Below are 16,212 nucleotides of genomic sequence, written 5' to 3'. Positions count from 1 at the left end.
GGGCCAATTGGGAGTCTCTGACGTTGCCCCTCTGCTGTGGCTGAGACGGTGAATCCGAAAAATTTCATATTCATGATAAGCGCAGAGATTAGTGCCACCTTCCAAGACTTAAAGCACACAAGTCAGCCTGTGATTGCCCAATGTCCGTGCGCTAGTGGGAACTTAAGCAAGGAGTGGCCAGACTGCAGCTTCTGTGCCAGTTGTGAAACATTTACCGCAGTAGACGAACACAGTTCAGTGTGTTTTACGTGACTGTGGATCCGGCCAACGTGTCCTCTCCTGTACCCATCAGGAAGGAGCAACAGAGGCAGCTTGTGCTCAGTTGGCGTGGACAACGGTGTACTTTCATTGTCTTTTTCCAGACTGCGTTAATGTTCTTATTCTCATAGTAGAGTCCTAAGAAACATGACTCATCCTGCCATTGCCAGAACATAAAGTGCGTCCCCTGTGCTGATGACATCACATTCACAGGACCTGATGACAAGAAGAGACTAGCAACTTGGGTACATTCCAGAGAAGGGGAGAGAACCCTCCACAGGTGCCGGAGCCTGCAGTGTCAGAAGTTTTAGGGGTTTGGTGGTCTGGGGCATGCGGGGTGTACCCTCAGGGTACAGGGCAGGTAAAAGCTACTGTGTTTTGCAACTTACCTCTCCCTGCCCTGCCCAGTAGAACTCAGGCGAGGCTCTGAATGCAGAGTCAGAGGCATGATGAGGAGTGGGGGTTAGGAGTGAGCCTGGAGCCTGGGGAGCCAATTGGAGCTTTGTTCGTGAGCAGTCCGCCCACAAACACGTCTCCATCCGGGGCCTCTTCGCCCCACCCTCCCCCTTGCCAGCCTCGTCCTCTCCCGCTGGCAGCAGATCCCGCGTCCCCATGCCTGGGTTCCTCTCGGCTCCCGTCTCTGCTCTCCATGCAAACCCCACCAGGTCTGGGTCCTTTTTCTTTCCCACATGCACAAAAGTGTTGACACACCTTGTGCCACACACTGTGACTCAAGAATGACACCCCTTTCCTCCTAATATGGAAAATGGAGAAATAGCTGCAGACATAGGAGGACGTGAATGAGACAGACTCGGACGTTGGAGCCGGTGTGGGGGATTCTCTTCTGAGCTTGGCTTCAAGTCCCTGATGGGCGTTGAGCACCTGTGAGCGCCCAGGCGAGGAGAGGAGCCAGGACCATGTGGCTGTGCCCTGCTCTGCTCCTTGTCATCCTGTCAGGTGAGTGCAGCGGGGGCTTCAGACCCTGGGATGCCAGGTGCTGGACAGGAGACAGAGAGGGTCCGGCCTGGGGGACGGAGACACTGAGAGAGAAGGGCAGGCCCGAGTCACTCATCTCTGGCCGTGTCTGCTAAACAACAGTCAGGTTTCCGTTGTCTGACAGGGTCTGCGTTAGGTGCTGTGCAAACAGGCAAAACCAAAACAAAGTAAAAATGCTTCCTTTTTAGAATAGTGTTTCTTACGCCTGGCTGTTCTACATAAACAGATGAATGAGCTAATGAGCAAGTTCATTCTCGGCGAACTTTTAAGGAGCGCAGCTAGTCAGGGAAGGAGGGCACCACGAGAGTTACTTATCCATTGATTTATCAAATATGTAGGAGGAAAAACTCCGACAGGGAGGTTTGCTTGCAGAAAGTTTGCCGGGCAGTCATACACGTGATTATTGGCTTAATTTGGAAGTTAATACGGATAGAAGGGGTACATATGTGTATCGGTCACCTCAGGCGGCCACAACAGAGTAGACAGACATGCATTTCTCACAGGTGTGGAGGCTGGAAAGTCTGAGGTCAAGGTGCCAACAGAGTAGGTGCCTGGTGAGGGCTCTCTTCCTGGCTTGTGGGCGGTGGCCTTCTCCCTGTGTCCTCACTAACCTCTTCTGTGTGTGCAGCTGGGGCAGGTAGAGAGAGAGCAAGCTCCCTGGTGTCTCTTATAAGGGCACTAATCCGACGGCGAGGGTCCCACCCTCATCACGTCATCTAGCCCTAATTACTTCCCAAAGGCCCCATCTCCAAATATGATCACATTGGGGGTTGGGGCTTCCACATATGAATTTTGGAGAAACACATTCTGTCCGGCACAACATGGATGCTGAGTGATAAAGGGGTGAACAGTGCTAGTTCATCTGCTGTCAACTGCACGTCTCTACCACTCCTCCAAGGCCTCTTCTGCATCATAGAGGAAAACCAGGAATTGCATTTCCCCAATTCGCCTTCCCTCCATGGGTTGGAGTTTATTAGTGGGAGCACCTGTCAGAGATTTAGAAAGAGGAAAAGAAGCCATTCTTCCCTGGAGGCAGCTGAAGTACGCATGGGCAGATGAGGGATTCGGTGTGGCTTGCTGGTAAGCTCTTGGGAACCGTCACTCTGTTGATTGAGACTGAGATAGTTGGTGGGAATTTCCTGGAGAAGTTTCAAAATTGCAGAAGCTTCTGAGGAAACCCGTAATGGAACTTCCCGACCCTTCAGCTGAGCAACAGCAACTGCCCTGCAGGAACCCATGTGGCCCTGTCACTCTGAGCATCTTCCCCTTCAGGCAAGGTTAGCGACCAGGTGCTCTGCTTGGGGTTTTGTCCACTGGGAGAATTCTGCCCCTACATTGACATTTTGGGGCCAGATCGTTCTTGGTTGTTTGTTGGAGGCAGGGAGGAGGTCAGGTCTGTCCTGTCACTGTAGGGTGTTTAGTAGCATCTCTGGCCTCCACCCAGTAGATGCCAACAGCAGCCCCCTCCCCCACGTGATAATCAGAAATGTTCCCAGGCACTGGCCCAATGTCCTCTGTGGGGCAAAATCACCCTGTTTGAGAACCACTGCTTGAGGGTCACCCCTAAATTTACCTTAAAATGCTGGGACGATTCGCCCTCAGGAGGGTAGCTAGAATGTCGAGTGCTTGGCGAGGTGATGCAAGCCAGGGTAGCAGCAAAGACGAGCTCACGTAGGGTCCAGATCTTGGATTCCATGCCGAGGAGCCTGGGCTTAATCTGAGGAGGTCAGGGTTAGGGTTATTAAGTGTGTGCTGTGTGTCTGCTGAAGGCCGCTAGTGCTCGAGAAGAAGGAAGCCACGATGTCTGCACGACCAGATTTCTAATTTAATAACACACCGAAGCGAGTGCGGGTGACAGGAGGCTGGGGTACATTGCCCCGGGTGGAAGGAGAGAGCTTTTCCCAAGAGGGGTGGGCAGTGGGATGGTGGGTGAGCGGAGGCCACTGTGTTTGGCAGTTAGGAGTTGAGAGCAGAACTTTTCCCAAGTCCTGTAGGCGAAAGCTGAATTGCAAAAGATCAGGGAGTCTCTTGCATCGGGCTGAGCTTAGAGCAGAGCTGTCCACAAAGACAGTAAACAGAAACAGAAACGCAAGGCCTCTTCCTGTGCTGGTGCATCAAGAGGTTCCATGAGAGAACTGCCAGCTCTCCCTCTCCCTCTCCCCCACGGAACCCCTGTGCTGGGTGAGTGTCAGAGGGGGGTCACCTCAGCCCAGGGGAGCCCTGCACAAAAGCCTCCTGCAGTTTTATGAGCCTGGAGGGTGGCGAAAAGAATGGAGGAAAAAAATCTGTGTGGAAAAGTCCAGAACACTGAGTTAGAGTGGAAAGGTGTCAAGTTTCCTGCTCCACTCCTTCTCCATAAAGAGGTCTTGGCAGAGGCACCTGAGGAAGGCATTGGCCAAAGTCTCCTTGTCAAAAGAACTCTGGAAGGGGACCCTGGGCCAGGTTGCAGATGTGCCTAAGAACTGGCCGGCCATGGGTGGCGAGTCCTCACCACAGCTCCCTCCAGAGGCTACAACCCATAGGCCCGCACCAAGTGTGCAGAGGGAGGGCCGCTTCTCTCGTGAAGCCTGCCAGGGAACACCTTTGCAATTGCCAAGGGTCAGGCCTGAAAGATCACACGTACGTTCTGGACATGGGCTGGAATCCTGCAGGAGCCAGTGGGATGGTGGGTCAGGGAGAACTAAGCAGGATCTGGAGAGGGAGGATACTCGTGGCCCAACCCCAGGAGGCTGTCTGGGGTCGTTCAGGTATCAGTGGCTCCCAGGCCAGCCCTGGGCTCGGGTGGGCAGACATGGGCTGCAGGCTTCTGTTTGCAGCTGCTTCTCCGTCAGTGGTCCAACTGCAGTGAGCGGCCAACAGGGGAGATGGATGACCACGCAGCGTTGCTGTGACACAAGACGGGAGGACCACAGGAGGTGGTGGTGTGGAGGGGCTGTGTGGAGCAAGTGCACGGGACTTGTTGTGACCACTGGATCAGAGCAGGAGGTGATAAAGGACTGTGTGTCCATGAGGGACAGGCAGAAAAACCACATGTTCACCGTGACCATGGAGGTGCTCGGGAGAGACGATGCTGACACACTGGTGTGGGATTGAGAGACGTGGAACTGACCTTGGGGTCCAAGGTGAAGGGACCATTGACCCAGCTGAGGACTCATCCCTCTTGGGTCACGTGACCACTGTGCTGAGGATGGAGGTTTCACAGTCTCCTTCTCCCTTCCCCAGGCAATGAAGATGGACCTCCTGCCCCTGACTCCTGCCTGCGATCGTGTGTGTGAGTGTTAGTGAGTGTGTGTGTGTGTGTGTGTGTGTGGAATGTAGAGCTTTCACATCTGCGTTAGAGGTTGTGAACGCAGCCTCCTACCATTCCAGGCAGGTTATACAGGATGAAGCGGCATTGCCTTAACGTATAAGTTCTTCCTGTTCTTCCTTCCTTTCCTCACCTTTGAAAGATTCAGGGTACAGGAAAATCTTTCCTTATTGAACCAAAAATAACACTTGAAGCATGACAAATGGCAACTGACACGAGGCTTCAGTGGCGGGGAGACCCTGGGCAGTGGTGAGGGCCTCCGCAGTCAGGAGCAAGAGATGCGGGGGAGGCCCAGCCCCGCCCCACTGCAGCCCACGGTCCTCGTGCAAGAAGTGGCTCTGTCATTTCGGATCTTTCAGTTTTTCCAGAGCAGCCAGAAGCCTGGATTTTGAGTGGAGACTCTCAATGTTAAGACACGGGCTTAGTTGGGAACAAAAACAGCTGCAGTGACAGCTGTGGGCGTGGGGCCCACAGACCCGACTGTGGCTGATCCCGCTGTCAGGACTCAAGTCCACATCTGTGTTCCTAAGTGTGTCTCTTCCCTGTAATGTCCCTGTGCTGTCCGTGTCGAGGCTTGTGATCAGAGATGTGTTAGTTTCACAAAAGGAATTTGGCAGATTTCCCTTTTTTATGCTCTGAAATCAGAACATACATATAGCAAAGGAATTTTTGTTTCTTTGAAATTTAAAACAACTACCTATGATGCTAGCTGCCAACAGAGCCTTTACTGGAATAAATTCTTTAATAACTTAGATTTTTTTCCCAAAAGATTATTGGTCCTTTTAAGTTTTTTGCTAGTTTCGAGTCTATTTATCAGCCCCCCGTCCCCAGAAATTAACTATTTTATTGAGTACCTATTAGCATATAGTTCTGGAGTCACAAAGCATCCCTTGATAATGACCAGTTTTTATATCTATTGTGATATACAGTCGGGCCTTCCTATGTGTGGATTCCACATCACTGGACTCATCCAAAAATTCATTGTCACTGAGTTTAGTAAAAATCTTACAAGACACGAAGGCCATAGAACGGGTGACACCCTGTTTATACTTAAACTTTACTTGCTTTACCTTAAAGGGCAGCTCTTACTAGGAATTTTGAGGCTGGAATTTTTACAACAATTGATGGGGAAACTGAGATCCCACAGCACGTGGAGACCAGTTGGCATCACTGTTTCTGTGGACTTGAAAGGCTTCCCCAGGTGTTCGCCACAGCAGAGCCACTGGAGACCGCTAGAACCTCCAGGAACAGTGGAGAGTCAAGGCAGCGCCATTCCCCTGTGGAAAAGGGTCTTTTGGTGTTTTCTGCCATCAGATGAGCATAATACAAAGACAGTTGCAAAAGAACAGTCCTTGAAATGAAAATATTTGTTGGCCGTAGGGAGTAGAGAGGGGTGAATTAGGAGAAGTTATTATTGCTCAGTGTCAACATTGTTGTTTCTTTTGGGGTCTGTGGCTGTGCTGGGCAGTGACTTTCCTGGTGGCTTTGACCCAGCGGAACACTGAAGGGCAAAAGCTTTGTCACGTGGAAGGTGTATTTCTTCCTTGACTGCTATTTAACGCATGTGACACTGGGATTTGGGAGCTATTCCCAATGCAGGAGGCTGTGGCCCTGCCCTTGGGGCGGGAGGTGACAGGTACATGGATTTGTGTTTTCCAGGCTACTCCACTGTTGGGAATCCACTCATTGGTCCGGGAACAGCAAGAGGCCCGGAGAGGGGCTCACTGACCGTGCAGTGTCGCTATGGCCCAGGATGGGAAACCCACAGGAAGTGGTGGTGTCGAGGGGCTCGTTGGGGCCGCTGTAAGATGCTTGTTGAGACCACTGGATCAGAGCAGGAGGTGAGGAAGGGCCATGTGTCCATCAGAGACAATCAGAAAAACCACATGTTCACCGTGACCATGGAGGGGCTCAGGAGAGACGATGCTGACACTTACTGGTGTGGGATCGAGAGAACTGGAGCTGACCATGGGGTCCGAGTTGAGGTGACCGTTGACCCAGGTAAGAGGGTGTGGAGTCTCTCAGGACTGCTCTGCCCTGGTCCTTGAATTCACACTCGAGTGAGGTAACTGTCACTGAGTGTCACCTGTCGCAGAGGATGGTTGAGTCCTGAGGTCTCATAGAGCCTGACTGACCACTTGGCATCGGGAGGGTGGGTCTTCTCTCACGTGCCCTGTGGCTCCCACGGTGTCCTCCAGGATGGATCAAGGCCTTTCCAGGCACATTTATTTTTTTCTCTGAATAGCTCAGTGTCTATGTCTATTGCTCACAGAGGACAAGGTGATGGTCCCCCTTTCACCCACGGGCCAAAGACACCCCCTTCCATGGTACCCAGAGACCCCAACCTGCCAATGCCTTCCTGGGACCTCTGGTGCCCAGGTGCGCCCTGCTCTCGGTGGAGTTCCGGCTGGGGCTTCACAGCCGCTGTTCCCACCCCCATCCCACACCCATCCTGGGGGAAGAGAGGCCCAGCATCATCGGGGTGCTGGGGTGCAATTCTTAAGGCCCAGAAAGGCCTTCACAGTCAAACAGCTGCATTCTTGGGGCTGAGTCCCACCAAGCTCCATTTATGCATTTGGGCTTGAGGAGTTTGTCTTCCTAAGTCCTTCTAGAATGCAGACACTCCTGGGAGGCTCAGTTCCGAGGCCCCAGTGGCCTGGTTTGCATGAGTTCATGTGTTGGGCTGGGCTTCTGCTCCCCTCAGACAGTGGGCACCAGTCAAGGGCCCTCGTGGCACGGGGGCAGCACCACAGTCCTCAGGGCCCCACATGGCACCTGGGACCTCTGGGGAATGTTCTCATTTGGGCTTGGGTAGCAGGGCTTGAAAGGAGACAGTGTCCCCAACCTGGTCATCAGTGCAGTAGCTTTGCCCTCCTGGGAACGGTCCAGGCCTGACGGTCACACTCCAGTGGAGCCTGCAGTTGAGTCTCTGGGGCCTCTAGGAGCCACTTTGACCCCCTCAAGGGAGAAAGACTCTTATCTCTTCACTCACCAGATCTGGAGGAGGCGCAGAGCCCAGACACACAGCCCCTGATTATTAAGCTTCCTGTCTACCATGAGGGCGGCTAAGAACTTCCAGGAGCTCCTCCTCCCTGGGTCGTCTGTCTGTCCATACTCATGTCTGGCTCAGGGTCAGGGGGTGGGGGACACCAACACATTACTGTAAAAGTTTTACGAGCAAAGGAGAGAAAGCTGTTCCTCTGCTCCAGGGGCCTTCCTGTTCTCCTCTGACTGCCTCTGAGACTCACCAGGACTCCAGACTCCGCCCATGGGCCTGAGGAGCCTCAGCTGAGCCTGGAAAGAGCCATAGCTGCAGAGAGCAGGGGGCGCACGACTCCTGCAGGTCTCTCCTTCCAGAGCCCCTTGGCCCTCCTGGCTCCATTGAGGTGGGGAAGAATTCCCCCTCCCTACACACGCTCAGGTATGTGTCTGTCCTGCACGAGTTGCTTTGTGTAGGGAGGAAAGACCTTTCGCACACATGAAGGGAAACTATAGACCTTCTGCTTCTGGGCAAGAAAAAGCAAATGAAAGAGGGGGGCCCTGTGCCTGCCCAGCTCACTGCCTTGAGCGAGCTTTCGGTGGAGACTCAGAGAGGGAAGCCAGGTGGAGCCTGGCGGACTGTTCTGAGAACCCCCAGCTCTCGTGGGGTCCAGTCCCAGAGCAGGTGGCAACCTCCCCATCTGGAAACGATGGGGACTTGGCGTGTGTGTTTACACTGGGCCTTTCATGGGATGTGTTTTTAGCTGGCGGACAGCCTAATTCACAGTTGTCTGACCAGAGAGGAGAGAGTTGAAAAAAGTGAGGATCCTAGAGGTCCACTCACTGGCTCCCCAGAAGTATTTAACAGAGGACTGATCAGCGCACGTGTGTGAGACAACTACCGGAGGTTGGGCAAAGCACCACCCCAAAAGACTAGAGGAAACAGTTCTCCACAGGGCAGTAATAGCACCTGTTCCCATGAACCAGACTGGAAAACTTATAATTCATGGGGTATTGAGAAGAGTGTTCATTAAGTATCCTGTCTTGGTAGTGAGAAAGAATTATCCCTGACAAAATGCCACTTTGCAATGGCCTTACACATCTTAAAAGATTAAAATCTTTTCTAGGTAATTTAACTGCACCCCCGTACAAAGCTCATGAGGGTTTGTAAGTAAACAATGTCTGGCATACAGTCAAACATCATGATAATGATATGAAAATGGTTATGCAAAGAAGCAGGAAAACACCACTCATGACCAGGCAAATAATCAATCAATCAATCAGTCAATGGAAACCAAGCCAGAACTGACACAGATGTTAGAATCAGTAGAGGAGGAAATTAAAACAGTTGTGATAACTGTTTTCCACATGTTTGGTAAATTAAATGGAGACATGAAAAATATGTAAAAGGCCCCATTGAAACCTTTAACATTGAAAACTACAATGTCTAAGATAAAAAACACACTAGATGAGATCACAGACATATCAAGTGTTACAGAATAAAAGATTAGTATTTTTAAAGAGACAGCAACGGAAACTGTCCAAAATGAAATTCAGAGACAAAAACAATTTTAAAAGAAGTGGAACATTAGTCAGCGATGGTACAATGCCAGTCAACACAATATGAGTGAAATTGGAGTCACTGAAAAGGCAGAGGGACAAGCAAATTATTTGAAAAAATAATGTTCAATGTCAAGAAACTGATGTCTCTGGCCAAGAGCCAGAGAAAACCTGAGACCTGCTGAAATCACATGAGTGGGCTTAGAGGCAGATCCTCCCCGGAGATAGCTGAAGTCCCAGCTGCCCGACACTGTGGCTGCAGCCCTGTGAGACACCCTGTGGCACAGGACCAGGCTAAGGCACGTCCAGATCCTGACCCAAAGAAACAGCAAGTTGTGAATGTTTGCTGTTTTAAGCCTCTAAGTTTCTTGGTAACTTATAAGCCATCAGTGGACAGCTAATACAATCCAATAAAGAAATTGTACCCAAAGTGTGCTAAGACTTCTCAAAATTCAGTAATAAGGAAACAAACAACCCAATAAAAATGGGCAAAACATTTGAACAGATACTTCACCGAAGAATACATATGGATGGCACATAAGCACATTCAAAGATGCTCAACATCATTAGTCATTATGGAAATGCAAATAAAAAATCAAAATGAGATCCACTATATACCTTTTGAAAGGCCAAAGTTAAAATCGCTGACCTTGCACCAAGTCTTGGCGAGGACCCAGAGCAAGTGGAACCCTCATGCACTGCTGGTGGGCATGGAAATGGCACAAACATTTTGGAAAGGAGTTGGCAGTTTCTTCCAAGGATAAGCATATGCCTACCATATGGTCGAGCCATTCAACCCCTATGTTTTTACTCAAAATAACAGAAAAGTTTATGTCCACATGCAGACTTGAAAGGAAAGTTCATAGTAGCTTTATTTGTAATAGCCCCCAATGGGAAATAATTCAAATGTCCATCAATAAGTGAATGGATTTAAAAAATTCAAAACATCTCTACAATGGAATATACTTGCAATTCGAAAGAATGTTCTACTGGTACACAAACAATAAAGTAGTTATGCTGAGTGAAAGATGCCAGTCCACAAAAGAGCTTACACTGTAATTGATATTCCCAGGAAACATATCAGTGCCTGTTATATTACTTTGCTAGAGCTGTCAAAATAAAATACCACAGACTGGGTGCCATAAACAACAGAAGTTTGTTGCTCACAGGTCTGGAGGGTGCAAGTCCAAGACCATGGTGTCAGCAGGTTGGGTTTTGTCTGAGGCCTCCCTCCCTGGCTTGCAGATGACCGCCTTCTTGCTGCCCCTTCATGTGCTTGTCCCTCTGTATCTGGGCACCCCTGAGGTCTCTCCATGTGTTCTAATCTCCTCTTCATACAAGGACACCAGTCAGATTGCAATAGGGACCATCTAACAGATTCATTTTAACTTAATTGCCTGTTGAAAGGTCCTGTGTCCAAATATAGTCACATTCTGAGTACTGGGGCTGGGGCTTCAACACATGAATCTTGCGGTCACAATTCAGTCCTTGACACCTACAGACAGGGTGGAAGGAGGGTGGTTATGAGGCAACTTTTGGGGATTACCAATACCTTCACTGCTGTGAATGTGGTGGTGTTACCAGGTATATACGTATGTTGCGTGTTACCAGGTATATACGTATGTTGCAGTTTTTAAAATTGTTCACTTTAAATATTTACAGTTTATTACGTGTCAATTACACTTTGATTTAAGAATGGAAAAATAATATCATCCAAAAAAAGAAATGTATAATATTGTGATCTGTTGTGTTTAAATTGTCCCAGAAGCTAAGTGAATATCAAAACTCAGGCGGGGTGAGGAGAGTGTGGCGCAGCAGGAGTTGGCAGCATGGCGGAGGTGGGGACCTGTTCACCGCAGCGAGGCTCCACTGGGGTCGGCACGGCGAAACCATGGAGCCGCTGGAAGACAGGAGAGGGCCAGCGAGGGAAGAGCAGAGGCGCAGGGTGCTCAGCCGCTGCGCAGAGTCAGGTGTCCGGGGCTTCCCGGAGGAGGCTCAGGGCGGGGCAGCCAGCTCAGTGGCTCCATCCTCAGAACAGGTGTCAAGGCGCCAGGCTGGCCCAGAGAGAGTGAAATGCCATCGAGCGTGCTAAGCTTCGCCACTCGCACTAAACTGATGAGTGTATTCTGCCTCCTTAGTTTGCTCCTCAGAGTATGGTAACTACTTTTTCTTTAGGAAAGAATTCATGCAATGTTAGGGATGCTCACCAGAGTGTTGTGGGGGCCAGAGGAGAAGCCCCTCAATTCCTAGGTGGAAAAGCTGTTGGGCCACACCCAGCGCTGGCCTGTCCATGGAAGGGTGAACTGTGTTCTGCTTTGTATGTTTAGACACACAAAATTCAGCCCCAGAAAGGACAACCACGGTGGCAAGTGTGGCTTTCACATCGTCAACCAGTACGAAGACCACCAGCCCCCTCACCAGGTAAGCGGGCTGGGTCCTGTCGGCTTTCCCACTGGCCTGGCCCCATGGCCGCTCCTCTAAGAGGGTTGCCAGATATAGCACAGGATGCCCAGTTCAATCAGAATTGCAGACAAACAACAACAACAAACAAAAAGAAAAAAAAAAAAAACACCACTTTTTTAGCATAAGTATATCCCTAATTTTTCATGGGATATACTTATGGTTAAAAGTATATGTTGTTTATTTGAACTGCAAATTTAATGGAAGCATCTGTATTTTTATTTGCTGTAATCTGATAACCCTATGTTCTGGGGGTCCTGAGGCTGGGACCCCCATATGGCTCTTCTGGTATATCCTTTTATCATAAAGTCACTGCAAAGCCTGAGGTAGGCTTCCCCAACCTCAGTTTACCTTCGAGTAAAATAAGATTTCCCATGTGAACTTTGGCTGCGTGAAAGCACAATGTTCATCCAGGTGGCAGGACTGGAGACTGGACAGGGGCCTTCGGCCTCCTTCCTCCGTGGCCTCCAACCTCCCAGGGGCCTCCAGTGGGTGGGGGAGACCCTCTCTTATCTGCTGCTGCTTCCTGCACAAGAACAAATATTGTTCCAGCCGCCTCTGCACAGATACCAGAGTGTAGGGGTGGAAAATGCTGAGAGGGAGAGTGGGAAGCTGGAAGTCCGGCTTTCTCAGCCCCCCACTGGGCGGAGCAGTGTGGAGCACAACTGTGATACTCCCTACCTTGGGGTGTCCCGAGGAATCCCCAGAGGCCGGCCCCTGCTGGGTGGCCTGGCTTCACTCCACACGGCCTGCTGTGGTCAAGGCCCCACGGCAAGGCCAGAGCCCAGCCACGCGCCACCCTGCTCCTGCTGGAGCACAGTGCAGAGCTCCCTCTCAGCTCCTCCCACGGTTACTCCTCAGGCTGCTCTAGTTCCCTCTCCAGTCTGACTCTGACCCTGTCACGCACTCGGTCTGCAGCCATGCAAGTGTGTCTGAGGCACTGCGGCCAGGACTGGCTTTAGGACTCCTGTCTTTCATTGTTTCTTTTTTGATGTTTTCCTCCTCAGTGCTTTTGTGCAAATGGATGGGATTTGAGCTGGGGGTCAGGGGGCAAAAGACTCCAGAGATGTAGCGGCAGAGCCCCAGAGTATGTAGAGCTTGGGAAAGGACTTTGAGGGCCTTTTGACCCGTGGCCTGCCGTGTAGCCTCGTGTCCAACTCCCAGGAGCACTGCCAGCCTAATGGTAGGTTGCAGCCAGTGCTCTGCAGGTGGACACTTGGATTTTGCAAATTTTTTCCTGAGCTGAGAGTGGCTGCAAGATGGGCTGAGGGAACGAAACAAGGCTGGCCCAAGTTGGGAGGTCGCGACCCTGAGAAGGGGGTGGATGGTGGCGAGGGGCTGGAAGGTCATGTATCATAGGTTTGGGGTCTTACAGACCCATGGGGAGTTGCAAGGGGACTGGGGGGCAGGTGCTGATCCATCCAGAGGGTCAGAGCAGAGGGAAACCACCCGGTGTGGTTTCTGGAAGCCTCCAGAGATCAGACCCCTGAAAGATGGGTAGGGCTCACACAGGCAGCCATGTGAGTGGGCAGGGCCTTCTGGATGAAGGACACAGCAGAAGCCAAGGAAAGAGACAAGGAATGGGAAGGCCTCGGCGTGGCTCCAACACGGGCTAGGTGAAGGGCAGTCGTGGGAGCCCAGCCAACAAGGCGGGATGCTCGTGGACAGAAAGGCCTCGGGCCAAGCTTTCCGGGGCCAGGGGCACATGAGGCCTCACCCCTGAGCAGCAAGACTGCGCTGGGGCCAGTCTCGCCCTCACACAGTTATTAGAAGCCAGGATCCGGGCCCAGGGAGAGCTGGGAAGACCTGATACCCCTCCCCAGGAGGCAGCTCATTTTCTGTCGCTGTGTCCCTACAGGTCCCTGCTCGGCAGCACCTACTTCCTGCTACTCGTACTCCTGGAGCTGCCCCTGATCCTGAGCATGCTGGGTGCCGTCCTCTGGGTGAACAGGCCCTGGAGAAGCTGTGCGGGGAGGCCGGGTTGGCGCGCTGATGAGAACCAGTAGCCCCGATGCCCTCGGATGCCCTGTCCAGAGAGAGCCTCCGACAGAAGAAGAGCATTTCTAACAGGAAGTGACAGTGGTTCTAGAGGCAGGGCCAGCCTAGCTTTAGGGAACAGCCCCCACGACCCCTGGCCTGTAGTTGTACCTCCTGGGGCTCGGGGACTCGCCCTGGCCCCTGCTTCTCTGCATAGCTCCTGGGGCCTGACAGAGCCTTCCTTTCTCCGGAGGCCTGCAGCGCAGTAGAAAATGCATTTCCTCCCGGGCGCCCCGTCCATGGCAGCCACATGTAATCTCCAGTCCGAGGCACCTTCCACGTTAGTGGACTTTCTTTTGCCTTCGTGGGGTTCAGGGCTCCAGGCAAGAACGGGTTTCGGAATTCTAAACCCCATGAAAACAGAGAAACCGAACCAAACTCTGGACCACCTGTGCGTGAAGACTTGAATGCGTGGTGAGCAGAGGCTCTGGCTGCCCGGCCGGCTGCACTTTTGCCCCTTGACGGGGAGGGAAGTCTGGAGCCAGCCCCATCCCTCACCTCCTGGACATGCACAAGTGGACATGAGATTGGATGTCACATCCTCTCTATGGTCACCATAACCCTCCTGTTAATGTCACTAAGTTGTCTTACCTCTCTTGAGAGCACTGCAGTCAGGCTGCTACTCTCACTTTGGGGTACATGGGCGATAACCATGCATTTTGGGGACTGTGGAGTAATCCACAGATGAGATACTGGAGCAGGAACAGAGCTGGCCACTGTGAGCCGGGGGGCCAGAGAGAGGGGTGAGTCTGGGAGACGTGTCCCGGTTCTCGTAAGGACCCCAGACTGAGAATTCTCCAGGATGGATGGAAGCTTTTCCCGATGCATAATTCTATAAGGACGCCGGTGAGTCACTTTATAAAGAGAAAAAGACAACTGTTTCCTTCCTCTCAAGCTCCTCCCCCTGGACTTTTCCTTCCAGGCAGCTCCAGGGCCAAAAAGAGGCCACTAACCTGAAGGTGGGATAGGGAACTGGCAGGCCCTGCCCGATAAGGAGTCATAAGACCCGAACCAAGGTCTCTGATCAAACAGGAGGTGGTGGAGAAACCGGCCAAAACCAGTTAGAGCCAAGATGGCGATGAAAACTGGCCTCAGGTTACCCTCACTGCTCGCTATACCCTGCTCATAGTGCATTCGTGTACTGAAAGAAACCCCCGCCAGCGCTGTGACAGTTTGCAAACGCCATCGCATGTCCAGGAAGTTACCCTATATGGTTTAAAAGAGGAGGAACTTCGGGTTCCAGGAACTCCCCGCCCCTTTCCCAGAAATCTTATGAATAATCCTCCCTCTGCTGAACATAAAATTAAATACAAGATATAAAATAGGACCCCAGAAACTCACGCAGGGCTACTCTCTGTTACTCTCAGAGATGGCCGCTGCTCTGTCCATGGGACAGCCAGCCCTTTTTTCTTTTCATTCATCAATAAACTTGCTTTTGCCTTTCTCTTTTGGCTCACAATAGGATTCTTTCCTGCAGGAAGCCAAGAACCCACTTGGTCTTCAGGCCCAACCCCAGTTTTGCAGCTCACTTTCTCATATCAAAGGGGCAGCGGTCAGGGGCAGGAGAGGCGGCCTTAGCTCCAGCCAGGAAGGACAGTGTAGCGAGCAGCCAGAGGAGGCCTCCTCAACAGGGGCTTGCAACATTGGAACTTTCCCTGAGGCTCTATGCAGTAGTCGGGGTTCTCCAGTGAAACAGGACTTATAGGAGGAATGTGTATGGAGCGAGAGAGACAGAGTCAGAGAGACAAAGAGAAAGAGCAACATTGATTTTAAAGAACTGGCTAACTCAACGTGGACGCTCTCAGTTCACAAGCTGCAGGGTGGGCTGGCAGTCTCGGGACTGAGGGAAGAGTTGACGTTGCATTTTGGGTACAAAGACAGGCAGGAGACAGTGGTCTGTTTTCTCTCAAGGCCTTTAACTGATGGGACCGGGCCCACCCACAATATGGAGGGTCATCTACTCTCCTCAGTCTACTGATTTGAATGTTGACCTTGTCTAAAACACACCCTCACAGAACACCAGACTGGCATTTGACCAAGGATCTGGGTACGGTGGGCTAGCCAAGGGACACATTAAATTCACCATCACACGGGATGTCTGTAGCAGTGGCTGAAACGGACAGCAGCGTTGATACTTCCTTCACGGGACGTCCTTCTCTGAATTCTCTCCCCTGCTGTCTGTCCCCTTGTCACTTCCAGGCTTGTTTCCTTGCCTTCGGCTTCCCACTTCCTGCCACGCCCAGGCTTGGGGTGATGCATGGTTTTGTCCCCACATCCCAGTGACTGGGGCCACTCCTAGTATGGCTGGAGCAGGACTGGGTCCTCACTGCAGCCTGCCTTTGTCCCCAGGGCAGCACTTGGCTTTGGTCTCTATGACTGAGTCCCCTGCCCCGGGGGGACCATCTGGTGGTTCCTTCTGGGAACATGAGCCCGGATCACCCAGTTGTCCCCTCTCGGGGCCAGTGTCTGCAGCCAGGGGAGATCCTCATTCACTCACCCCCTTATTCATTCAAAACCGGTCATTACGTGTCTACTAAGCACCAGCCCTGTGCAAGCACGGGTGGCACTGAAATAAACAAGAAAGCTGTGAGTGAGTGCCGTGAGGGAAATCTACA

At 51.8% G+C, this 16,212-nt stretch overlaps 1 protein-coding gene across 1 annotated transcript; it reads left to right on the top strand.

Annotated features, from left to right (window-relative positions):
* Positions 1-1,101: 1,101 nt before the first annotated feature.
* Positions 1,102-14,897, top strand: LOC105824720 (CMRF35-like molecule 4). Its single transcript, XM_012662260.1, has 4 exons — positions 1,102-1,215; positions 6,221-6,562; positions 11,428-11,521; positions 13,419-14,897. Exons 1-4 carry the CDS (start codon positions 1,176-1,178, stop codon positions 13,564-13,566), a joined length of 624 nt encoding a protein of 207 aa, XP_012517714.1. The 5' UTR covers positions 1,102-1,175; the 3' UTR covers positions 13,567-14,897.
* The last annotated feature ends 1,315 nt before the right edge of the window (positions 14,898-16,212 follow it).

The sequence above is a fragment of the Propithecus coquereli genome, unplaced genomic scaffold (genome assembly GCF_000956105.1).
Source record: "Propithecus coquereli isolate 6110/MARCELLA unplaced genomic scaffold, Pcoq_1.0 Scaffold76, whole genome shotgun sequence".
NCBI lineage: Eukaryota > Metazoa > Chordata > Mammalia > Primates > Indriidae > Propithecus > Propithecus coquereli.
The sequence above is the reverse complement of the archived record's forward strand: the minus strand, read 5'-3'. Positions and strand labels throughout refer to the sequence as shown.

Excerpts from the sequence above, each read along its gene's own strand:
- LOC105824720 (XM_012662260.1), top strand. The coding sequence starts at position 1,176 with ATGTGGCTGTGCCCTGCTCTGCTCCTTGTCATCCTGTCAG. Across the intron at positions 1,216-6,220 it reads GCTCCTTGTCATCCTGTCAG|GCTACTCCACTGTTGGGAAT; the intron begins GTGAGTGCAGCG and ends TGTGTTTTCCAG. Across the intron at positions 11,522-13,418 it reads ACCACCAGCCCCCTCACCAG|GTCCCTGCTCGGCAGCACCT; the intron begins GTAAGCGGGCTG and ends GTGTCCCTACAG.